Source organism: Excalfactoria chinensis, chromosome 2 (assembly GCF_039878825.1).
Source record: "Excalfactoria chinensis isolate bCotChi1 chromosome 2, bCotChi1.hap2, whole genome shotgun sequence".
NCBI lineage: Eukaryota > Metazoa > Chordata > Aves > Galliformes > Phasianidae > Excalfactoria > Excalfactoria chinensis.
This window is the reverse complement of record NC_092826.1, coordinates 108,667,109-108,693,319: the sequence shown is the minus strand read 5'-3', so window position 1 is coordinate 108,693,319 and position 26,211 is coordinate 108,667,109. Positions and strand designations below refer to the sequence as shown.

General features: G+C 42.0%; 1 protein-coding gene across 3 annotated transcripts; it reads right to left on the bottom strand.

The window, feature by feature from the left end:
* Positions 1-236: 236 nt before the first annotated feature.
* Positions 237-24,777, bottom strand: GALNT15 (polypeptide N-acetylgalactosaminyltransferase 15). Of its 3 annotated transcripts, none has more exons than XM_072330030.1 (11): positions 24,424-24,554; positions 23,688-24,218; positions 18,572-18,738; positions 17,684-17,888; positions 10,962-11,129; positions 10,265-10,382; positions 9,223-9,417; positions 5,629-5,760; positions 4,433-4,534; positions 3,516-3,656; positions 237-2,559 (listed from the first exon to the last, which is right to left on the bottom strand). In XM_072330030.1, the coding sequence occupies exons 2-11, from the start codon at positions 24,215-24,217 to the stop codon at positions 2,413-2,415; spliced, it is 1,905 nt and encodes a 634-aa protein (XP_072186131.1). In that variant the 5' UTR covers position 24,218; positions 24,424-24,554; the 3' UTR covers positions 237-2,412. The 3 variants fall into 3 exon arrangements, with proteins under 3 accessions (XP_072186131.1, XP_072186133.1, XP_072186132.1); XM_072330031.1 differs by lacking the exon at positions 24,424-24,554 and having other exon boundaries at positions 1,582-1,688; positions 2,410-2,559; positions 23,688-24,348; XM_072330032.1 differs by having other exon boundaries at positions 23,688-24,777.
* Between the last annotated feature and the right edge of the window lie 1,434 nt (positions 24,778-26,211).

Here is a 26,211-nt window from a genome sequence, read left to right as displayed (position 1 = left end):
TTCTGTCATGTGCTCTGAAGTGCAGTCCCCTTGGAAACCAAGCATACATGTACTATCTTACTAAACACAACAAGGATAGTAGTAACTATTCTTTATATTATTCAGAGCAATATGTTTTAATTTTATTGTTGGAAGAGATATTATGTAACATTTTTCTATTGTACACATATCTACAGCAAACATTCTTTTCTAGGCTTTCACAATCCTGTTAAAAAGCAGTATTAGATGAGGATCTCCACAGCTTTTATGTTTTATTCCAAACTTTTCCTCTCTAAACAGAAATATTTTTATTCCTCATGACAATAAAATCCCACTTGTGATCAGTTATGTTTGTACAGACCTTTCTGAAACACGAAGCAAAATGCTGAGGGAATGACATTCCCAGTGTAGAGTCCAAAACAGAATAAATAATACATCATTACAAAATCTGTCAGAACTAAAAGAAAAAGAACAAACAGAGGAATCACATTTCATTAAACCATTATTATTATTATTAAGCATTTCACTCAACTTTCCTGTGATTTTAGAGAATGTCTTTTCTCCCCCTAGATCTGGCAATGATCACAGATGATGATCACTTGTTGTTCTGTTCCCATCCTTTCAGTTAAAAACTGAAGCGTCTTCAGGAGCGTCACGGGGAATTTTAAATGACATAGCAGCAAATGGCATCGGCTTCTGATGCTATCAAAGAGAGTAAGCGGTAATTAGAGCGGTTGGAGTGGTGCCTGAACATGATGTGGTGCTGCAGCGCTCAAACCAAGCAGGGACCTCCGTGGGGAATTTTTTGGACAACATAACACAGAATGCTGCTCATGTCTTCTGTCGTAGCCAATTTTATATGCTTGAAACAAATGTATTACGGTTAACCAACAGCCGGCCACTGGAATACTCTAAGCTGAGTACTGTTCCTTCCTTTGTCTGAAGCTCACGCAATATGCTGTACATGTTATAAGAAAGCAGTTTTCTTTCCATCTCTTGAAAAAAAAAACAAACATCACCTTAGGTTTCATTTAACAATGTCCTTTCCCCTCAATAAATATATGTATATATGATTGCTTTATGCAATGAATCAGGTGTGAAGCCGACATGGGAAAACTCCCAGATCTTCACTCTGTCCTATCAGGCAAATTGTCATCATTATTTGCTTTAACTCCAAAACTGCAAGTGCCCTGACAAGATATTGATAGACGCTTGCTTTGCTGGCGCATACTGAGACCATTCTCATTACCTAACATGAACTCTCAGCCACTTCTGAGAGAGACATGAGGTCAGTGTGGATGCAGGCCCTACAGAAGAAGCTTCTTTAGAAAATTACACGTTCTAACCTTTTGCAGATCAGCTGGGAGACCCATGACAGCAACAATCTAAAAGATCTTCATGGCTAAAACAGTGTACAAGACTTACTCAGTACAGTGGGCAGCAAGCAAGTAGAAGCAGACATCAGTATTTTCTTCTTAAATGGCCAGTGTTGAAACCTGTCATTTCCCTTTCATTCTTTCCAACCAGCACTTTTGTTACTGCAATAATAATGAGCTTATCCCAAAGCTTTATATGAACAAATGAATGTCACTGGTAGTTTCAGTTTCACAGTAAGCAGGGGAGCTGCCAGTCTGCTCTCAAATCTCCTTCAATTTTCTTCCGTATTCCACAGAAGTTTTTCTAAGAGTTGTTCTTAGATTTCACGAAAACTGAAACAAGAAAGTTGTTAATAATTCAGTCTCATTACCCATCCAATTAGACTCTGGATGAAGGATATAAGAACGAGTGTGCCAAACTCTGCGGATTGTTGGTATTCCAAAGCAATTAAAGCAGTTAGTGCCTAATTAAGTGCTAATTTATGAATTGTGCTGTCTTACGGATGATAGAAATCTGGCTCAGGCTGGAAAACAAGATTTTAGCTATTACACATGAAAGCACCTACTACTTTTATACATATAAAACCTACTTTGTTTCATATGAGTCGAGTGCTCTGTATGACTAGATTAAAGTCCTCTCCTGATTTGGCAGATGTCCTCTTACAGTTTCAAGTGTTTCCCTAACATTCGTTTTCCTGTATCCTCAGAAGTCACAGAATAGGCTGGAAGACAAGCTGTCTGGCAGCCAGTTTCCCACATTTCCTTCAAATGGTAACTGAACTGTCTTCTGCAGTAGCAGAGTTGAGAACCTATTGATGCTCACAGTATCTTTATTCCCTGCTTCACAGAATAATGGAAATTTTAGCTTGAGCTGAAAAACCAGGAACCAGCAGCAACTGTTTGAGCCAGGCTTTTGAAGGAGGACCTTCCAAGCTTCCCTGTATACTACAGCAAACACAAACATCTTTCTTTTCCTTGTAGGAAATGTTCATATCTTGAATCCCAAAGAGAAGTAATGGTAAATTTTGGAGACTTGTTCTCTTCACAGACCCACCAGTTATCTCTGACGTAGCCCTCGGGAACGTTCAAATTGCCACAGCTGATTTATGTTCTTGTTACATACAGACAAAAACAAGTCCTTCTCATCTTCACTCTTCACTGCTTCTATGCATTTGCCAGAAAGGACATGGACAATCATTCCATTCTACAGTGTGAGAGGAGAAGGGGAAGAAAGAACAAGTAAAAAATAAGAGATTTCCAGTAAAAACTAAGCCATATTTCTGATTTTTTGATGTATAATAGGTCACTGGTAATGACTGGTTGTTCGAAAATATGTTAGTATTGCTCTAAACGTGATGACTAGGTTTAGCTTTGAGCCCAGGGCGTTGTGAGAACACATAGCTTCTCTGGAAGCTGGCAGGATTCATAAGTGCAGAACTCTTGAAATCTCTTTTCCACCACTGTTGTTTATTTTCTATGGGTAAATGTTGTCATCAGCATCAACTACAGTATTAGAGTCCACAACATTTGAAGAGGACCAGTCCTTCTCTTAGGAATCAAAACAAATCACACCTGTATTGTACCCGAGGATTACAGCATCCCTACAGCTACACTGACTTCTATTTTCTCAGGCTGTCCTGGAGCCTGAGCAATTTTTCAGTCTTGTGAGGAGTTCTTACTCTGATGGATGAAGTCTGAGTAATACTGAGCTGTGATTATAAGAGGTTTGTCCTTCTCTTGCAATACAGGGGGCATTTTAAAGACTTCCCTACTTCCATGGGGCTCTTATTTGGAAGAACCTGGGATTCACAGTGCCTTCCCCCATCCAAAAGCAGTTGGCAAGGATTTATCCTTCTCTTATTTTCACAACCTCTCACTTTTACAGCCTAGCTTCTGACTGTATTGCTATAAAGCCAGCAAGTCAAACAGTTAAAATAAGGATATGTGAATGTAGGTAATTTGTGTTTTTAAACCAAATGTATTTTGCACAGGCAGTGTAAACAGACTAACAGCCTCCTAAATTTCCTGGGTGAAAATGGTACGGAAGTGAAAATTGCCCTTCAGCTATACCATCCCCTCCCTACACATGAATCCTGCCAGTGACCCAATGATCACACAGTTGCCACCAGCAGCCATCCCCTTGTGGCAATCAGTACTGACCTCCTGGACATCCCAGTGTTGCTCGCTGTTATCTGTTTCCTTCGTGCAGTTTTGAGGGATGACCTTCCCATGTCTGACACCAAGGCAAAACAGCAGAGCAGGCCCAAGATGGATTTCCTTCATGTTGTTATATTCAAAGTGCTGGAAAAAGGAGGGTTTGTTTGAACAATGATGGAAGGGCATCCCAAATCATTTTAAATGTTCACTTCAACATTAATTTTCCCACTCCTGTTTGTTAGATGGCACCCAAACATGAATGAAGGAGAATCAACAAGGCAATCTCCTCAGCTAATTTTGGCATAGCTGCTTGCCTGAGACTGTTTTTCTGAGAAAAGACGTTGTGGACTGTAATTACATATGAAGTAAACCCATTCTATAAGAAACCTTTCTAGTTTAATACATATTTGAACAGAGGGGTGTTTCTAAAGTGTCTGTACACATTACAGTTAAAAATGTGCCTGCAGCTCACCCTGAGCTCACTGTGAGCAGCAAAACTTCATTGAGACTTAAATATCTGCAGTCAGTCTGTACTGGTTTGGCTTTGCTTAGTGCAAGAACTTGCTAGTCTAATGCCACATTGCCAGTCTACACAGATTTCCCTCCAGTCTTCTAGGCATTGTTTTGGGCACTAGAATATGGGAAAACTCACCTCTGTTATTCCAAAATTGATGCATGCCTTCTATGCCTGGGCATTCTTTTCTCCAGGTTCCACAAAATAACAACTATAACTACACGTAACAATGTGTGCTGGGACAAAGTGTGGGGATCTGGTCTCAGGCATGGAACACTGCCATTTCCCAAATGGTGCTCAGCGACAGAAAGATTTCCACAGATGTCAACCCAAATGTTTACATGGTTATCTTCTGAACAGTTCCCTAAGTCCAGTGTGGTGCTTCTATATATTAAATGTACAGTACCTGGGTGAGGCTGTTACTACAAGGAGAGAGTTTGATAGAGCCATCTTCCAAGGCCCTTCCAGGTCTGTAATCTGCACAGAAGCCAGCACCAGTATTGTAAAGCTGTAAATAGATGGTTATACTGAAATAAAGCACAGATATCAAGAAAATATCCTTTGGCTACCATTTTATTTTATTTTATTTTATTTTATTTTATTTTATTTTATTTTATTTTATTTTATTTTATTTTTTATGATTACATCCCCTTATCATATATAATTTTGCATATAATACAGGCAGGATTATTTTTCTTTCAGACTAGATCTTACACGTTGATCTTGCAAAGTGATCTGATAACAAGGGAGAGTCTCACCAAAGGTCAATGTTATGTAATAAGCTTTAAGTTAGAGATACCCACTTCTGGTTTTAACTATGATGGTGGTTGAAAGAAATCTGTCAGACCTACTTCTTTGCTAATGGAAAATTTGCCTTCAACCTGACATGGTATTTAGCAAAAATACAGATATTCCAGAGGGAAAAAAACATTTCCCGTGATCCGCAGTTAGTTGTGCTTTTCTCAAACAAGCCTTGATAATAAAGAACAAGCAAAACAGTAAAAGAATGCAGTAAAATTTGTCTACAGATATCAGTGTGTGACTTAATTAGTAAACCTGTTGCCTTGTTGAGGGGAAATCCTGTCCAGTAGAGTTTCCTGGAATAAATCCATATTTTAATGATTTTAAAAAGATTGGTATCACATCCTGTACACAATCTGCAAAGGAACTGCAATTGCTATCACCTCTGTCTTTGGGGGAAGTGCAGGAGTGGGGAAATGCTTCTTTTCCTTCATACACGTGGATCAGCATAGAGAAATCCCAGATGCTGTTTCAATTGCCATCCGAATAGAGCAACACGGTTCTTTTCTGTTTTTTAATGACACCTAAAGAATCTAAGTCTAGGATCCTCTGATCTGTGATGCCAAACTATAAAGTATGAGCTCATCTCTTGGACGCAGTTTAAGGTTTATGTGAGAATTTGGACTGGCTGTTCTCTTCAGTCCTTTTGCTTCTTCTTCCATTCTTTTCAAAGCTTTTCAAAGTGGGAACTGCCTCTCACTGTACAGATATTGATTATCTAGTACTAACTAGTACATGCAAGTGCTGCTGGGATCTTCAATGGAAAAACACAAATCCTTTTTCCTGTACATTTTCTCTTACCTTGCCAGATAGTCTTGGTGCATTGTCAGGCCGGGAGAGCTCAGGGTACACATTTCTTATAAACCACTGGAAACTTCTACAGCCCAGTCTCTTCTGTAGCTGAAGACGTTCACTGCAGTCTGGTTTCTCTGCCTTCATGGAGAAAGCACAGGGCAAAAAAGGTTACTGCTCTGTTTGCGTTAGAGATGCTAGAAATGAAAATGACTACATAGGAGTTATTTCCACCACTTCTGTCCTGCATGTTAAACATAATACGTATTTCTCAAGATTAGGCAAAAGAAGAGGACCAGCTGTACTCTTTCTCCAGTGTTGTGTGTCAGCAGTAGCACGTGCTGTAAAAACAGGTATTTCCTTTAAAATTGCAGCTATCCTGCAAGATACAGCAGACTTCATCATCTTTTTAATTAAAAATATCTGGGCCAAATTTGATACTTTCTGCACTGAGATCAGTGGGATTCAGATTGTCGTTCAGTACAGAACTTACCCCAAAATTAAACAACAACAACAAAAGAGTGTCAGTCCTCTGTTATCAGAAAAGAATAGAATTCAGCCAAACATGAAGCTAATCAAATAATTATCTGGCAGTTGCTAAATGCAGTTGGTTTATTGTGTTTTGTGACTGTAAAGGCACAAAAATGTCCAGCTTTATGTGTTTTCATAAGCTGCACACACACGATCCTAGTAGCAACTCTGTTCTGAATAAAGATGGCTACCATCAACCCTTGCTGCAGCTATGGGCATCGTCACTGCAAAGGACTGAAGGGTCTGAGTGTCTGAGGGTATTAAGCACCTGAAGATGACCAGTAAGATTCTGAAAACCTCCTAGTCATGTAAGCGTCTAAACTGTAGATATAAAAGCACACAAAACACTTTTCTAAATCTCTCAGCACCCAAATACTACAAGAAGTCCCACCACCTTTAAGAGTCTTTCTCCTCTTTCTTGCCAGTAGTGGATTTCCCCTTTCACATTTTTACATTTAGGAAGTGTAATTTTAGATTCCAGCACAGCAGTGTGGATTCCTATGTCAGAAATCAGAATTAGGAACATAAGCAAAGAATTGCTTGTAAATAACTTTCCTCAGCTCGGCCACTTCTCAGCAGCCTTCAGGAAATAAAAAGGCCTCTGCCACACGCTTGATCATCAGTGACAAACAAAGGGCCTGGGAGATGAAGAAAGAAGCATCGGTTTTTAAAGGTGTGTATCAATCATGCCAGCCCGTGTTAAGTTGCACTGGCAAATCCTGACAGTTGCAATATGCTAAAGAGAACCTCATCATTTAATGTCAGCCCTACATTCAATAAGCAAAACAACAAAGTTCAGCAGTTCAGCTCCTCACAAACCTGGCCCCAAGAGGTTTCCTTGTAACAGAGAAACAGAGGAATAAAATGCTTCCCCTAAAAAGTGATGTTTCTCCAGAGGCTGCTTTGGCTGAAGAAGGTGATAGCAGTTAATCTCGTTTTGTTGTGCTAGTTACAGAGTGCATTTGATGCTGAATAAGTGGTGTAAATAATTTAAAGACACTCATTAGCCCTGTAAGCCAATCTGAAAGGAAACAGTGCTTGTAAATAAAACAAATGAAACATACACACACACACAAGAGAAAAAGTCTCTTTTTCCATGGCTGAAACCATGGAGAGCTGCAGAGAGCCTTATTCATCTGTATTAATGCTCATGCCACAGGCGTCCTGTGCAAGATGTAATTTTGACCATAAAATGGGAAGACTTATAAAGCTGTCTAAATGGGGCTCATTTTTTATTTCCAATGTTGGGCAATGCTATTTCAAGGCTCACAGTGGCCCATAGGTGGCTCCGCTCAGCCTTGCCATGCAATCAATCCTGCAGGGCTCTCTGCAGCCCTGGCAGCAGAACAGCAATAATGTCACTGCTTGCTTGTGTCTTGAACAGCATCTCACCGTACTTACAGGCTGATGGTATTGGCTGTAAAGGAAAGGAATGGAGAAAAAGGCCTTTTATGTTCTGTTATTCTGAACATGGAGACCGTACAATTGGTCATTCAAAGGAGTGTCATGCTTAGGAGTGCTAAAAGTACACTGGCTTGAATAAACCCTCCGGCAAAAGGTCACGGTGCCCATAGGTAGTAAGTGAAATCATTGATGGCTGTAGTTTTTAGCTCAGAAAATTGCTTCTGAGTTGATGAGAATGGGAAATAATTAAATGATTTAATCATAAAAATCATCTTAAAAGACCTGGCTTACCATCCTCCTTTCTGTTAAATGGCTGTAAATCTTGTGAGACATGTGATGAAATCCTGGCCTGTGGAGTTTTAAACTAGTGCACAGACACTGAGGGAGAAGCCTTTTTAAAAGTGAAAGCAGAATTAAAGGCTGCATGTGTCTCTCAGGCTCAAGCTCCAGCACAGGTGCCAGACTGGAGGGGCAGAACCCCTGGTGGAACCTAAGGAGGTCACACTGGGTGGCAGGAGAAAAGCCCCACTGGCACGTGACTTTCTTCTTCTCCTCGCTGTGATGCAGCTGCTGCTGGATCTGCTTTCTTGGGTGGTGCCTAAAGACACGAGGGGCTGAAATGCAGAGTGAAACTGAATGGGAAACTTGCTGGGAAAGTTTGTACAGCACTGACCCATGCTGTGCCCAGGTGTTCTCAAGGAATCTTCTCCTGAAAGCATGGCATTGCTCAGTGAACTTGAGACACTTTGGTAACATTATTATTCAAAACTGCTCACAGGTTTGTCCATTGCCTTGTAGACGTGGATACCAGAACAAGAAAAGGTATGGGAGCCATTTTCCATTCCAGAAAACCATAGCAACATTTAAAGCTTTACTGCCATAGCTCCTAATACAGCATCCAGCAGTTTGTAATACACGGCATATCCAGCCCCTTGATCAACCATTGATCACACAGCAGCTTAAAAACAAACATGGCCTTTCTGTTGTTGCTGAGTGGTATGTTGCTGGTATATGGTTCAAGTGTGGCTGCATGCCAGACTACTGGGAACCCAGATCTCTGGAGGCTGCACTGCTGGCTCTGTGATGCTTCTAATGATAAAGTAACTTAAAACACTAATGGTGAGACCTAACCTCCTCAGTTACAGACAGTTGCTTCTGTCAACTTGGGAAGAAATCACCCTTTTTCAGTCACTAGAGCACTCAGATGTATTATCTTAGAGTAGGAGAGACACCACAGTTTGCCACATGCCAGTGAACATTACTTGAATCACATACGAGATGCCTCCAGCAATGAAGAACGAATCCTTCACAAAGATCTTTCAAGCACACAGTGCAGGTAGGCTCCACTTCAGATGACTGTTATCAAACATGCTGTCACTAGTGGAAAACCAAACCGCAGCTTGTTGGGCAGCCTGAACAAGGATTCGTTTGGAGACAGATTCATACTCTAAGATATTTGACAGCTTCAGCAAGCAACTCTCAGGCGCAGGATTCTCTTCTTCCTAATCTAACAGCTCTTCCACCAGCAGGTTTTTAAAAAGGAAAAACTACTTGGTGCCATGCTGAATGTTTGACTGCACACAGGCACCCACGCTACCATCCCACCACTGTCGCCTACCGCAACACACACTCCTTCCCTCAGAAACAGGCCACTGCGGATGTCTTTACCTTGCTGATTAGGAAAGCCACTGTGTCATTCCTGTAGAAGTTCTCTTTGTAAGAATCCAGCCAAGTCTCTGCTATTCGGATTTTGTTCCTCACAATGGCCTCTTCATAGGAGAAGGCATGGGGAATGTGATTTCGATAGACATGCCCAACGCGGGAGCATGGAATGATTTCTACAGAGCCACCGCAGAGCCAGGTCTGAAACACAGGTGAAGGTGTAAAAAGAGATTATCTTCTATGTAGCTAGTAAAGCACAGCTGGCTTTACAGACCAGTAATAATGAGAATGCAAAGCCAGATTAGAGTCACTTGTTGAGTTAAAGCCTGTTCTGGGCTGTGGCTAAATGTTAATTGTCAAAATTTCTAAAGCATCCTTTACTATAGATTCCCCTCAGGACATCCTAATCTGTGTATTCCTGGAAACATGGAATACCGTGATATGCTTCTTCATGCACTGCTCCTCACAGATGTGGAGACACAGAGAAGATACTGTGCAAGACAGACCTTTGATTCGATGCAGTATTACCATTTATATGCTTTTATGTTTTCCTGTACACAGAAGAGACTTGGGGGCATGCCTTCTGTTGCCTTGGACTTTAAAGACTCTATACTTTGTGTCTGCAATTTTTATTGCTTTTTAATATCAATCACTCTTCGTATTGAGCAAAAACTAATGCACGCAATATAACATAAACAATTTGGTATTTAAAGTAGATGGCAAAGAAATAAAAGCAGTTTTTCATTTGATGCATGCCAAAAACAGAAGAGGCAGATCTCAGAAGGTATCTAAGCCAGTAACTCTGACCTCAGGCAAACAGTGATAGTGAAACTTCCTTCTCCTGACATAATGCTCCTAACTCACGGCATCTGCATATTCTTGTATAGTCATGAATTATGAGGTAGAATTCTGGAGGTATAGTGATATTTGCCATACCTCCAGAAGTTCTACATTTAATTGCTTTCATAAATCACTTCTTGCCTTTTCATTCAGATCCCTACAAAACCCAATAGTTACCAGCATGTGATGTTTTAATCAAGGTTCTTACCCTTATAGATAGCTCTAGATTTTCCGCTCCCCACATGGTCATGTCAGAGTCATAAGCTCCAATGTTTTGGAAGTAATGTCGATCCATGGCAACTACTGCACCAGCTACTGCAGGACTCCTGTGTAGATAGCAGTTTGGAAGTGAACTTTTGTGGAAGTTTTGGACAGAGAATTATATGAAGGATGAAAACCCCACCATTTCTGTGGTGGAGATAATATCAAAAAAATTATTGAATATTACTCCTTATAATCTCATACTAACTAATTATCAAAGAACAACTGGATTTACCTGGGGAAGAGAGCCAAGCTCTGAACTGTTGAATCAGGCTCAGAACAGTAAGAAGTGTAAAGTATATGTGTATTCAAAACTACAGATACGCATAATGATTAAGTCTTTTAACTCTACATTACTCTACGTGGTCTATCATTTCCCTACAAACCTCAATACCTTGTCTGGTCAAGTTGCAGAGTAGTTGCTTCTGGTTGTGTGTAAGATATTTGACATGTTGAAAACAGAATGACAATCTACTTAGAATGAATCTTAAAGACCAAATAATCATAATCTAAGCCAAAAAGCCATCCTCTTCAAAAAGCAATAACCAAGCAAATGCAAGTAACCATGTCTCTCTTTTATTAGCTGGAAGAATGCCCAAATTGAGTTGAGGTGAATGGAAGCATATTGGCTATTGAACTGTTACCTGATAGGGCTGATGGGAGACTGTCGTACCTTCTCTTCATGCTCTGGCACTGGTTCCCAGTGAAAATCTAGTTTCCAATCAAAAACACCTCGATGCAGGCTCACAGAGTGATAGTACTGAAAAGTCTTCCAGTCTATGACATCTATGATAGGGGAGACGACACTGTTTCTGAAAAAGACAATATAATTTATTTTTAGAGCCAAAGAATAATTTTGCTGCTATGTTAGTGAACAGCGGATCTCCTTTATGACAGTGTAAAGTACAAGCACTCCTCTAGATGTTGAGTGCCCTCGTTTTCCCTCCTGATAGAGCTCAGATGCTCCAGGCGTGGGAATACTGAGCCTGCAGTAATGGTTCTGAAGATCAATAATGTATTGATAACCTTTACACTGCACTGCCATTTTAAAACTAATCAGGATTTTGCTATGTGTTAACCAACAGAATTCTTATAAAGCAATTTCACACAGAGGCTTCAGCCTTTGAAGTTATGGATGCAGAATTTACACTGAAGGATGATTTTGGTCTCATACACTTTACCGTCCTTTCATCTTCCTCTAAACGTTCCACACGCTTTATGAGTTTGTCACTTCAGGCCAATGAAGTATGCGCTTTCACTTATTTTGTTCTGCTTGGTTTTTTTTTGAATTAACTTCTATCACTGGTTTTGTGAAACATTTTCTGTTTGTGCAGTTTTCTACTACACCCTCGATGTACTTTCACTGTCTCTGTGAGAAATTGACTTTTAAGAGCCATTGTGCTGTGAGCAGCAATCCTTCAATTGATTTCTACCTCAGGTGAAATTTGGGTTAGTCGGAGATGAGGTATTAGACATGTCCCCATAGTAGACCTGTCATGACATTTCACAGTGTGCATTATCCTGGTATGTACTGGCAATTTGGAAAAGCCATCAGTATTCCTCGTTTCCAGGTCAGTGATGTATCACATTTGGAAATTTTCAGAGTACAAATACAGTGGGCTTAGGGACTGCAGGAAAAAATATATTGAAGAACAACAGTATCCGTTTCTGCTCCTTTACACAGAAAGTATAGCCTCTAGTCTTAGTGCAAGGGCTTGCCTAGAAGGCATTCTATAGAAAGTATAAGTAACATTTGCTAGGGATTAAGGTGAAAAAAAAAAACATACTGTAGTCAATAGAGGAAAGTCACCTCAGACATCTTCAGTGCAGTGAGACATTTGTTCTTTTCAATGGCAGAGGCCAGAACCAGCTGAGGAGGCTGGCAGCTCTGGGTGATGTCATGTAGTCCTGTCATATTTGCTCTGCCTTTATAATCTCTATTGTAAAAAGTGTGTTCTTTTTTTCAGTGACAGGATCAGGGAAGCTCAATAATCTGTTTTATCACAGTTGCCAGTTACTGTAGATAATTTTAGAACCCCGCAGAGAAAAAGAGATTACTGATCTTCAGTGAATTGTGTGAAAATGTACTATGCAGACAATAGCATCAAAATGATTCAGTTATTCCTTTGTTTCCTAATAAGAGCAAACTGCACTATGACGAGCTAAAGGCAGGAGGTTTTAAAACAGATAAGTGATTATATCTCTCCATTCAGGCATAAAATCAGCCTTTGTGATATATTATAATAGGTGCTCTTGGAAACAAGCATTGTGTTTATAAATAAAACAATTTTATGGTCACCTTTGGGCAACATTTGTAGGCAGTGATTTGCTGCCATTCTTCTCAAAGAAATGATCCTAAAAATAATAAAGCTGATATCTTCCCTCGATTCTCTTGATGAAAGCACTGTGATACAGTTTTGTAGCCAGGACAGGAGCCACCACCTCAAACTCAAGCCAACAGGAGCTGGCTTTATAATGAAAAGCTGTACTTAACCTCACTAACAGTGTGAAAAAGAAACTAACTGCTTCTAAAAGTTACTACAAGGTAGTGCTTTGGTGGACCTACTTACACAAGCAGGTGTTTTTTAATTTGACATGCTGGGAAAAATCCAGCTAGTGGATGAAATGGATGTTATAAGACTAAACTTCAAAAAATGAAATATCACTATAACTGTAGTTTCTACATCCTGCTGCATTCTCCACCGTAGACATCGCTGACAACTGTCTGGTTAGGAGAGTACCTGGAGGTGGATGCTTCCCACCTGTTCAGTGCTACTTGCTGAAATGCTATCGCTGCTTGTCTATCCATTCTCATCCAGAGAGGACTGAGGAAACAATGATGCCGGGTTCATTTATTTCAGAGTTTCGGGGAAGGAAAGGCCAGGGGGGTATGCCTGGGTGGCAGCCAGAGGAGGCAATTTTGACTAAACCATTCAAAAAACCCTGGTCATGAAGATTAGACCATAGGTGCATACGCAGCACAGCTCAGATGCAGACAGAGTGGATACTCATAATTATGCTTAGATATATTCTGTATCAGACTGTCCAGACATTTCAAATGATCCTTCATTTTCACATCCAACCAACTCAAACCCGTTCTTCTTTTTGGATCCACCTTAAATTTGTTGCTGCTATCAAACTTCAAACTCCAAAGACACTCCTAGCATCAGTGCAATTGCTCATATAAAGTCACTACGGTAGTAGTTCTTGCTGAAATAACCATTATTACCTAATGCATGCTTTTGCATTGCTTGTCATTGACTATGACAATTCCATGTTAGGCAAGAAGAATACCTCCACTGATGTCATGGTTCTGGGGAACAGGCAATTACCCGAACTTAATATAAATTATGACACAGAAAATAACAATTTTTAAGTCAGCTGAAAAAAAAAACACCTCACTGGATCAGCCATATTCTAACCTGGCTAAATTCAAACCTGAAACAGAACAATATAAAATCAAATATCCTTTACCACAAAATTACACGGTGTAAATTGATTACTGTGTTTTAAAGCTATTACTCCAGTAGTTGTTTCAGCATGCCGTGATAAAATGTACTCAAGAGTTTGCTTTTAAATGTAATGCTAGATCCTTACATAGTATAAAGTGGTGCAGCTTTGCTGAAACCTTCTTTAAATATTGAGGCTGCCCTTGTGATCTGAAATAGAGAAATCCAGTAACGTTATCTTTTGTGAAAACTGGACAGTGTTCAGTTTAATCTTAATCCAGCAGTGCTTTACATCCCATTTGGTAACAAGCTTTTGTATAGGAAAGCCTTTTTTAGATCTGTTTTCTGCATATTCAGTGATGGTTCGATCTTTGTGTGGATCTAAATGCAAATCTGCAGCAGAAGGTAATTGAAAGCTGGAAGATGTTCTCAGCTATTCTTCTTGTTTTTAACTGAATAACTGGCAGACAGTCAGCAGCTTTTCGGCACTTTGAAACGAAACACATTCTGGCAAACTATAGCTGATTTCACTCTGTGGAATTCAAGGATAGGAAAAAAACAGGAAACTCAAATATAACTGGCAGCGAGGCTTTGAACCACTTGACTGTAGCGGTACTAATCTGTGAATATTTCGAATGCTTGGCACACACAGGATCTGCAAAAGGTCACAATTCCATCAAAAGAGCAACTCAAGAAACAACTATTTCCTAGTTTGGGATTTCTCAACCGAATACAATTGTGAATGAAGTATCTTCTCACGACCCTTGCAGTCAGCATGGACAGTGTGTGCTTCTCTGTTTTTAGAATAAGTGACACGCGAAGAGGAAGAGTTAATTAACATGTTTGTGTTGAAGTCATAGATAGACATGGTATTTTGGAAGTGTTTTTTAGTGATTCATCTAGTAGATAATTTTAATCTGATCGAATCCTCCCCTAAGCAAGGAGGAACAGCAAAAGCAAACAGGAAAATGCTGTATTTTCCTCAACCAGTTTCAAAGTGGCTCATTTCCTGCAGAAATAAGATAGCTTAGAAATCCAGACAGTGTGAGTTATCTGGCTCTGCCACTGGACAGTCAGTGCACTGTTTGTACCTAAATCCTCATTTCTTCTACTTTTGTCAGAATTGATAGCTTTTGGCTTTAGATTCAAGTTTCTTTACCTCTTCTTCTTTAAAATAGGTCACCTGCTGATACTGATCAGCACTGTGAAAGATTGTAAGGAGATAGCGCATCTTCAGATAACACACCATGTAAGTGAAAGTAGTGTGATTGACAAAGGGAGGCTATAAAAAGATCAGGCCGAAAGCAAATTAATGGTTGGACCGAACGATCTCGGAGGTCTCTTCCAACCTCATTGATTCCAGGACTCTATGAATTCCCAGGGAGTGGGCTGCTACATGTGATGTAGGTTTTCGAAACCAAGAAAAATAGCATGGAAATGCGTGCTGAAATTCATGATGGGGTTGTATGTCCTCTGGATGGACAAATTCATACGTCTCCAAGCCTGTGAGATGGTTGAAAACAGATGAGTTATGTGTTTGATAGCTTGAAAAGCTGAGAGATTGTCCACAGAAAAAACAGAGAGCTGGACAAAAAAAGATGAAGGAACTGTTCATTGCAAAATATTTTCCATCTCCCTGGTGTAGTGCCATAAAACCAGCTCCACTCACTCATCTTTTGAACAGCACAACTCTGTATCTATTCCTGTATCTATAAACAGAACCTCTGCTTGAGTCCGAGGCTAATGAGGTATCTCTCCATTGCCATGCTTATTTCTTATTCAGTTTAACATAACTTCATTAAAAATTAGTATCCTAAAATCAGGGAGCCAAGTAGAGACACTCTGAATTTTAGAAACTGGAGAGGCTTCTTTTGATATTGCAGGCTTCAGTTTCCTAGCAATATTGGAGCTGTGCTGTAGACAGTGCGCTAGAGGAAAATAATAGCTATTGAAATGAGGAGCAGGGGAAGGGTCCTGAGGACAAAGTACCCCTCTGCAAGCCATCCCCCTCTGACAGTGTCATGGTGCCTATGCCTTTCCTAGAGCTGGAATTCCTTTTCAAGAATGTAATCAAGGCTTATTTTGCCATGCATTTTGGCATGATGGTCACTGTTTTTAGGTTAAAGCAGCAACCTTTTCAAGGCATCAGGCACAAATGAGCATATGCTCCCTCTGCCTCTCAGTGCCTCTGCACTCAATACAATATAGCAGTCATATCCTGCAGTCTTCTGGAAAAGGCACAACCCACAAAAGATGATTGTAATAATTGCATAGCTGCATTACTATGCACCACGCTTCTCACCTGGAATTAGGTGGGAATATAAACAGCTGTCAAATGAAATGATCTGTGGGGCATCTCATCTAGATTTTTTAATGCTGTTCAGGTGACTGTGGTATTCATCCTTGAATAATCAAATGTCAAGGAATGCTTTGCAAATCACTGAACCATTCTTGAGGTGGTGCAATAAGCTGATGCACAGCATCCCAGTCAATTTGTTTGGTGTGGTTCAAAGAATTGGTCCCAGCCAAGGAGCCTGTAAATGCACATGTGATGACTTTGGAAAGGCATAATTCTTTTGGGATTAATGAATAAAACCACCATGCTGGGGAATGAAATGCAATCACACAGAGCAGTCAAATATTTGAGAGATTTGTCTGTTCCTGCAAAATTGGGTAACATTTCTCATGTTTGTCTTGTCTGTCATTACCACAGGTTAATGAGAACTGGGGATATCTCCCTTTGCATGAATATGTTCAACTCAGAGTGTGGTCTCCATGTAAACATCTCTGCATTGCTAAAGTCATAATAACATTGGTAGATCTGCTCGGGGGTGTAGAAAATTGGGCTTGATCAGTTTTCAAAGTTAAAATCTCTCTCTCAGCTCCTTTAAACTCCTTCAAAGCAGTGCTATTTGGAAAGGCTGCATTTTTCCTTGCCAGCTGAAAATTCACTTGCTCTACGTGATTAAGTGTTTTCCCCATGCTGTCCCTCCAGCAAAAGTGCATGGATAGCAGCTTGACTGGTGCAGTCAGAGGAAGAATGAGGGGTATTTCACTGGTTACTCTAAGCTTTTTTGTCACTGTGTTTTCCTCATTTGGGCCATCTTAGGAAGTGGATATGATTGAATTTAACAGCTTCTCGACTGCTAAAGGAAGCTAAGTTGAGGAGTGATCTCCATGCAAGCATTACAAGCAATTTAGGAAAAATAACGAGTTAACTTCCTTAATCTCCTTGAGGAACTCAAGGACTGCAAAAAATGAGCTCAGAGTAGGCCCAAGCACCAACTAAACTTATAACACTCTGAAAATACACATCTGTGTCTTCCTGTGTGAATTTGGTATCTGAAAATATCTGAGATCATGTGAGAACTGTCTAAGCTGTGTGGAAAATCTTCTGTTTTCTGTGGAGATGGTACAGCTGACACTGACATTGGTTTGTAACCCAGCAGGCTGAGGAAGCCAAAATGGTTAAGGTAATCATCCCCTTTTATCTTCAGCTTCATAACTAACACAACTAAAAAGTAAAAACAAAGGATTGCAACCTTTTTAATTCAGACTACTAGGAAGCCTTGTCATAGCTCTGATGAGGGCTGCATTAAAAAGACCAGTTTAGTGATCCTGGGTATGCAGTGAGGTTATCAGCTGCATGCCCTATCCTGTTTCCCACGTATCATGGTGCTGCCTGTGGTGTGAAAGCAGAACATAACAGCAGTGTGACCTGCACAAAGGAAACAACCAAGCAAGGATAAAACAAATAATAATAAATTAACCAAAATCTTTCCACGTGCATCTGTTCCAGCAGGAATTAGCACATGCGGGGAGCTGAGAAGTCATGAAGATATTGAGGTTTGACACAATGATCTTTAAGGCTCCCTTCCAACCCAAACCATTCTATGACTATGTGGTTCTGTATTTACCGGTTGCTGGACAGCCTGTCCAGGAGCGGCTCCAGCCAGCCCTTCTGACACTCGCAGTGTGAATCCATGAAGACGAGCACATCTCCAGTTGCCCGTGCAGCTCCTAGCATCCGACCTCGGATGACTCCAAGCCTCTTGTTGCTCCGGATCAGCTTCACACCATCCAGCTTCGAGATGTATTCACTCAGGGCTGACTTCAGGGACCCTGTCATTAACAGAACGGTCATTTTAGCTTCGATTCAAGTTCTTACTAGAAAGCAACAGGTAGTAGGAGATGTTGCTTGCTTGCCAGTAAAATGTTCTGGGAGCATTTGTTTTACAGGACGATGCAGGCCGTGTTCCAAATATTCCCACAGCAGTGTAACGTCAAAGAGAAGTAGAGACTAATGGAAACTGAGATTCACTAGGTGTGAAGCTGTTCCTATGAGAAACTTAATATCCCCCTCTCCTGTTTTCACCAAAAGGTAGATGCTCTCATCCTCTCATAAAAGACACAGATCAGCATGAGATACAGGTGTTTGGCTTTCCCAAGCACTTGGGATTACTTTAGCAATGTGGAGTTTTCCACTCCTCGCTTCAGCCAAAGTCCACGTCTGGAAATTATTATACCAGATCTGGTCCAGTAGGAAGATTTGCATTCTGTGATCTTATTTTAAAGCAAGAAAGCTCAGAGTGATTGAAAGTGATGGGAAAGAAAAGAAACATATTTCAAAGTTGAAAGGCTAATTTGAATTCTAGACATGGAAGACTGAAACCTGGCAAGCCAGCTTAGGGCTCTTTCCCTGAAGGTCCCATTTGCCTTTTATTCTCTTCATGTGCTACTTGGAGGTGAACAGTTTCTTCCCTGCAGCTTTGGAAAGCAAAGGTAATACAAAGAAATGGGGTTACCTTGCTGGCTCAGGTCATCCACTAGGATGATATCCTTGAGGGAGGCCTTTGGGGCTGTGTCGATAATGCTGTGCACTGTCCTCAGCAGAGTAGACCAGGCTTCATCATGGAAACAGATGATGACACTAGCAGTAGGCAGGCTGGAGTCATATTCTTGCTGTAGGCACCTGTATGGGATCAAATGAGGGAGACACTAGAAACACTGGTACAACTGGCTACTTCTTTTCTCAGACCAGAGTTGCAAGCTACACCTAAATTTTCACGGATGGAAACCAGTTTAAGAATCATAGAACGGCCTGGGTTGAAAAGGACCACGATGATCATGTAGTTCCAACCCCCCTGCTATGTGCACCAACTACCCGACCAGGCTGCCCAGAGCCACATCCAGCCTGGACCTGAATGCCTCCAGGGATGGGGCAACTACAACCTCCTTTTGCAACCTGTTCCAGTGTGTCACCACCCTCTGGGTAAAGAACTTCCTCCTAGTATCCAATCTAAACCACCCCTGTCTCAGTTTAAAACCATTCCCCCTTGCCCTGTCAATATCCACCCTTCTAAACAGCCGTTCCCAATCTCAGCTCAGGAAACAAAGGAAGTATGAAGGTATCCAAGACTGGAACATGAAGTGAAAATATGAGAATGACATTACAAAAATTAAAATACAAAACATAAATATAAATGTTTTGCTGTATTTTGTTGGTTGATTTTTCTGTTTTGGGTTGTTTTTTTCTTTCTTTCTTTCCCTTCTGTTCTGGCTGCAGCAGAAACAAAGAGCTCAAATGATCCAAAAGACAAAGAAAGAGGAAATGAAAAGACAACAAAAGGGAAGGAGAAAGGGTGATAAAGTAGATCAACCAGCCAACCCCCGCCCCTTCCATATTTTCTCTTGTAACTCACAAAAGAGCAAACTGAAATGCAATCCCTTTAAGACTAACAAGAAAAAAACACCTCATCTACACAACATATCAGCGTAACTGTGGACTGCCTGACCCAGACCACAGAGAATGAAGCCAGCATCCCTGTACAGCAAAGAAACAGACCTCAACATAGGTAATGAAAACTAATACGGATGCATTTAAGAAAGTTAATGCATATTCTCTACAAAGTCTGCACACTTGGCTTTTTTTTTGATGAAACTGCATCACTGGTGAAAGAGGCTCCCAGATAGATAGATTATCCCCATGACTATTTCTGCTGTTTCCATTACAACTCCAAGTCCTGCTACAATCTAGTGCAAGAAACCTGGCTGTGCGGACCTGGTATGGCATTTCTGGAGAGGCTGTGGAGTGCCAGCAGGTGCCCATGGCTCCCCAGATTGCCTGGGACCAAGATGTCTCCCGTGACATCAGAACAACAAACACCAAAATGACAGTGAATGGGATGGTTCATCTACTTTTCCAATTTGTTTAGCAGCAAGAACTTCTTGAAGGGATGGCGGAATTATGTACAAATATTCACACCTAACTTCGTATGTCACCTTGGTTCCAAGGCCGTTAAGCGGTCCAGCTCTGTATCCGCTGTCTGTTCATGAAAGCCATTTATTTGCTTTTTATCTGCTCCGTTGCTCTTTCAGCATTTTCATACTGCCAAGCAAATCACCAGACAGATTTTACAGTGGTTATTAAGCAATTAGTTGCTCAGCTAGTTCAACTGTAGCAGAAGCTCGTGTCAGGGATATGATTTGAATATTGCTGTTTATTACCATTTTACTTAATGCTTCAGTTCATGAACTGGACCCGATCGTGTTAGACAATACCAGCCACAAACCTGCTTAGCGTTCATTGGAATCCACAGTCTGAATGATTTAATAACAAATAAAATGGCACGAATGTTATAGATACGATTCTGTAATCAACTGTGTTGTCTCAGAATTGTATGGAGAAAAGGATACTCTCATGACTCATCTGTATCTGTATTTTTAGGCAGAATAATCTATAGATAGTGAAGGAAAGTGAAGATCTGATGCAGTCCTTTTACTACCAGGCAGTTTCCAACCAGGAATACTCAGTATAGTTATACCCACCTATGCTTTCCACCATAACATTGCACGGCTTTGTTGCTCATATTGTAATTACAGCGAAAAAAATAAAATAAGGCTGTGTGGAATCTTAATTGGAAGAGAATTGAAAATGACTGTACTTGAATATGTGGCCTAGGTGGTGAGTTTAGTTGCCATGGAGACTGGAAAAGGCTTGCTATATAGATATCTAGTCTTTAGTAAAAAAAAAATGAGAAAGGGAGCTGGAATGCAGAATTGCCTTCCCTGTAATTTTGAGCAGTTTCAGACCGTCTATCGTAAATCAACATCTCAAAAAGTCGGGGCTGTGACTGATATAAGGCACAGCGATTTCATCCAGTTTGTGATAAATAAGGAATGGTGGCATGCAGATAGGATCCGGAGAGCAATTCTGAGAGGGCAAAGGCTCTGCTCTGCCAGCAGCAACTCCCACTCACCTGCAGGAAAACATCTCATTGAGATTCAGCTCCCAGCAGCGCTCAAGTGGAAGCTGTGCTTTTGTAATGAAACTTCAATTTCATTTAGATACTTGTGTGTCTGCATTTGCCTGGGTACACACAGTTTGATGCTCAAGCTCAGGAGAAGAAAACAGACTTTTTTTTCCACACAGAATATGGTTACTCAAAGTAAATGGGGAAAACAAGGCATCTGATTTATCCATTGGATAAATTTGCCCATTGGAGAAATCAGTGGGATCAGAGTGCTGGAACAGATACAGTTTTATGCATCTACCGAACAGCAGCATAAAACATTCACCTGGGAGGGCATGCAAAGAGATGTGGGGTATGTTAGAAAATGGGGTCTGGGCAAAAGGTCTGAAGTATCACATTCCAGGTGAAGAAGTTGGATCCAGGCCTATCAAGGCAAAGCACAATCAGCAGGCTCTGCTTTGCTTCCACTGGAGCTCTGTAACCTTCATGTAAAAGGAAACCGTAGTTCTGCAGCTCCAATGCAAAACAGAAGAGAACAGCAGCTACGTGTATCTTACAGCATTTACCTTACATCTTACACTGTTTTAAATGCAAAAAGTATGTGAACGTGAAGTATGGTCAGCCTTACTTTACAGCAGTGCTTGAGTCTGAAGAACTCGTCAGTTAAAGTGAAATGAGAGAGACCGAGTCCATGCAGGTGACCTACTGAAATTTCTCTAACCGGTTGGTTTCTCTCTAATAAACAATAACTGACATTATTACAAGCAACAGGATTTCACAGAGAAACATAACAGACATTCTGATTCATGACTGCTTCACTCTCAGTTACACCAGTCTAAAATGGGACTGACAGCTGTGAGCTCGGCCCGCAGAGTGAATCAGGTTTAAAAACCAATCATTTTGGTTGCACGTTGCTCCATAAAGGACGGGGCTGGCTTAGAGGTAGACCCCCTCTGCAGGTTTACGATCTGGATTTAGACCTGAACTACTGAGAAGCTTCAGATGTTCAGATCTGTGGGTTCAATCTGGGCTTCTATGAGCTGTGGTGTTGAGAGGTCCTTAGGCTTTCACTAGGCAGACAGGAAAACCCATCCAAGAACTTCGAGACCATGGCTTAAATCTCACGTGAGATAAGCTAAAACTACCTCTTGTTGGATGGCCCTTCAGCTGCCAAAGAAAAACTATTCTTTGGCTCACAGCACCGGCAATAAAATAGGGTCATCATTCCTCCTTTGAACACTACGTAGTTCAAAGAACTGCCAGTGAAGTATGGCAAAAAATAACTTAAATAAGTTGGTGTGTCGTTATTCAATGGAAATACCCACATTAACACTGAATCCAGTCAGCAAATGTAGAAAACACACCGTCTTTCATTTCTCTTGCTTTAAGATTGTTCCCTGAAATTGGAGCCACCAGCTGCCTTCAGACATGGGAAAATGACCACTAGAAAAAAATAAACTATATGAATTCAATGTTTTAAAATGTTTTCTGGCATATCTTTCTACTGCGTCCTATGGGAAAGCTGCAATAGCTTTTCTTACAGGAGGCAAGAAATGAAGATAGCCACCTGCACCCTATCCCTTCTCCAGTGGGCAGGGGAGCATAGACAGTTCTCTGTTGTAATGAAGTGGGATGAACTGTTCCTCTTGGGCTGTAGAAATAACTGGCTCTCGAGTCTCTAGGCTTCAACCACCGTACCCGGGGCTTCAAATGAAACACATGGGGCTTCAAAGGCAACAGAACATGGGGCTTCAAACACAGCGTGTTGAACTTCAAATGCAACAAGTAGGATTTCAGACGTAATACGTCTTTGGCGTGGCTTCACAGTGCTGTTGTCAAGCCCGGTCACACACACTGGCCTCCAGCTCCCATTCTCCCAGGAGCTGCTTTTTACAGTCCCAGAACCACAGAATGGCTGAGCTTGGAAACCACCTCTGGGTCCACCTGTCCAACCCCCACTCCAGCAGAGATACCCAGAGCAGGACGCCCAGGCCCACGTCCAGATGGCTTTTGGAGATCTCCAAGGAGGAGACCCCACAGCCTTTGGGCAGCCTGTGCTAATGCTCAGTCACCCATGCAGTAAATTGACGTCCACATGGAGCCTCTAGTTTGCACCCTCCCTTCAGGTCTTTATACGCATAGATAAGACCCCCCCTCTCCATTCCGGACGGCAGGAGCGCAGCCGCCCCCGGCACCTGCAGCGGCGGCAGTCCCCGCGGCCGCCATAAGGTGGCGCTGCAGCCCGCATTCCGCCGCGCGGCGCTGCCACCTCCGCGGGGCGGGGGTACGGGGACCGGAATGATGGGGACACGAATAACGGGCACCCAAATAACGACAAACATCGGCCGACGTGATGGCTGGGTCTCCATGCCCTCCCCTACAGAGAGGGAAATCCGCGGGGGTCTCTCCCGGCCCCTGCAGCACCTGCCTGCGGCTCGGGGTCCGCGGCCGGGGCGGGGGGCGCGGAGCGGCGCAGAGGGGTGCGGCGGTGCCAGCGCTGCAGGGAGGGAGGCTGGGAAGGCAACCGGCCGTGAGGAGAAAGGGGTGCATTTCCAGGTGGGAAACCACGGAACGACGTGGGGTTTGATTAGGAAGATGCGGGGTTCGGGACGGCGCCGGGGAAGGGCAGAAGTTTTGTCCCAGAGGTGAAATAGGCTGCGTTACTTACAACGGGTGTCGTACCTCAGGCAGCTCCCTGCGCAGAGAGATCCGCTCGCTGAGCGCTTCGTTAAAGCCGTGGGTTTCCAAGCCGAGCGGGCGCTCCCCCGTCGCAGCCCCGTCCCCCAGAGGCAGAGAAAGGGACTCGGGGTCCCCCTCCTTCACCTCCGGCCGTCTGCTTTGCTGCTTCACCACTCGGTAGCCTTTCCTGGCCTTGCTGTGGTTCCTTCGACCCGTGGGGGACACGACGGCCGCGATCAACTCATCCTCCCGCAGGGAGATGAACGGTGACAGCCCGTCCAAGGGGTAGTACTGCTGGCTCTCCTCCTGGGTCTCCAGCATCTCTTGAGTCTCGGCAAAGTCCACCTGGTGCCCTTCCCGGGGGTTGAACTCCACAGGCTGGAAGGTCCCGTCCTTGCTTCGGTTGCTGGCTGGTGGATTCAGCATTGTAACCATCAGCAGCAAAAAGCCCAGCATCAGCAACAACAAGAGAAACTGCAGCTTACGTGATCCATATCTGCACTTCTTCCTCAAGAACATACTGTTGGTGACAAAATGATACAGACTGTCATGTTAAATATCACTTGGATCTCGCTCAGATTCCAGTGCTCGGGTTGCAGCAAGGCGCTGGTTTTCACTATCTGCCAAGAGGATTTCTTGTTCCCCTCACATTTCACTGATGCCGTTTCATGCTTTCCTCTCTATTTACAGACAAAATAGAAAACGCCTATTAATATTGCACTTACTGTGGTAAAAGGCAGCATGGATCCAATGAGATGGAGTAGATCTGTTGTTAGGGAGTCCCGGCTCAGTCAGTAAAGAGCACGTTTAGCAAATGAAAAGAATAGCTTAAGTTTAGATGTTTTTTTTTTCCCCCCTTCTTAAATTCTAGGTACAAAGAAATCCCATTTCTAACAGTTTCCTTCCAGAGTATTTCCTGCTGCTTCAAAGTTTCCCATCGCTGTCTGGCTTCGTGTGCCTTATCTCTGAGAGCAGATCTGACAGCTTTCCCCCGTCTGAGGCTTCAGGTTCACTGTGATCAACAGATGAGAACTAGCCGGTCCCTGACTTTGCTTCACACATAACTACAGCACTCAGTCAGGAAGCACTTTGCCAGACATAATACAGAGCAATGCGTGCGTCTTTCTCCTGGTCCTAATGCCCTCGCTCTTCTTATCCTATCAAATCAAAACGTTGTGGAAGCTGTCAGAGATGAAATACAAGAAGCAAAACGCTGTGCTATAAAGCAAGTCGAGGCACACCACGAATCGCTCCACTCCTGAATAACCTTATTAAGTTACGAATGCTCCGAGTGAGAAGCGAGAATTTTATAAACCGAATAAAAGATGGAGTGCACATGATTTATTTAGTGTTAGATTTATTCACATGGTAATGTGCTAGCCGGAGCATAGGAGTATATTTCATCTGCAATAAATATTTACAGCTGCTAGGATTTTAACACTGACACAAGGATGCCAAATTATCACCTGGCAGACTGAAGTTTCCTCATCCATAAATTTGGTGTTGCACAGGGAGCAGCACTTCAAGTTTTCAATAGTCCAGGAATAACACGTAGAAAGCTTGGGCTGGAACAGCTCCTGACACTGAAAGAGAACAACTTGTGTGATTAAATGGGGAGCTCAGCCTCTGAAGTCTGTTTGCTAATATTGCTGGCAAGTGCGTTAGTGGGCACTGACTGTGGTGTTTTTTTGCTGAAAGATGGGTGATTGTCCAATGGGAAAAGGAGGGAGACAGTCCACATGCCTCAACATCACGTGCTTCTTGGTCTGGCAGAGATCAAATATGGGAGTAACTCAGGTGTTACCAACCCTTTAGACACTGGAGATGTGGCATGTGATCCTTTTTTGCCTATCTTGTAGTGTTTGTTCTTTGAAAAGCTCCAGCTCTGTGAGGCTTGTGACTACTGGGGAATTTTCACATTCACCTCTTGTTAAAAAAAAAAAGGGACGTTTCTAGATGTTACAGGTAAAAGAAAAACTTGAAGACATGAATGCAATATACTGAAAGGAAGCCAGGAATTCATTTCCTTTCCTTCTTCTGCATCACCTCCCTACAACCTCCTCTCTTCTCTAAGTTCAATTTATGGTTTCCTGATAAATGGCTTTCAAAAAATCAAATAGGAGAGGACACCAATTTTTGAGCTAAAATGAGTCACTGTCTTTGTAAGGAGGGACCGGAGAGAAAATTGTTGGAGGCGTGCAGTGTCTGGCACTTGTGTGCTCCCTTAGCTGTTTCATACAGAACACCCTGAGCAAGTGAGACCAGTCTGCTGCATCTTGGCACCTTCCCTACCTCAGCTGTTAATATAATATCTTATATATATATATATATATATAAGATATTGCTTTGATCCCTGTAGAAGGAGAATTTAGCCAATATTTTGATACTTCACCATTGTGCGTGCCTTCCCTTTTGAGCTAAACTCACAGAAAAGGTAACATTGCAGCCACCTTCTGTCTTGAGAATATCGCTCCTTATCCTTCTTCTCATAGGAAAAAAAAAAAATGTGTTGA

Bases quoted from the DNA above. Each gene is read 5' to 3' on its own strand.
- GALNT15 (XM_072330032.1), bottom strand. From the start codon at position 24,217: ATGTTCTTGAGGAAGAAGTGCAGATATGGATCACGTAAGCTGCAGTTT. The intron at 11,130-17,683 runs GTAAATACAGAA...TGTCTTTTTCAG, and splicing joins GACAGGCTGTCCAGCAACCG to AAACAGTGTCGTCTCCCCTA. The intron at 5,761-9,222 runs GTAAAGACATCC...TTCTCCATGAAG, and splicing joins TGGCTTTCCTAATCAGCAAG to GCAGAGAAACCAGACTGCAG.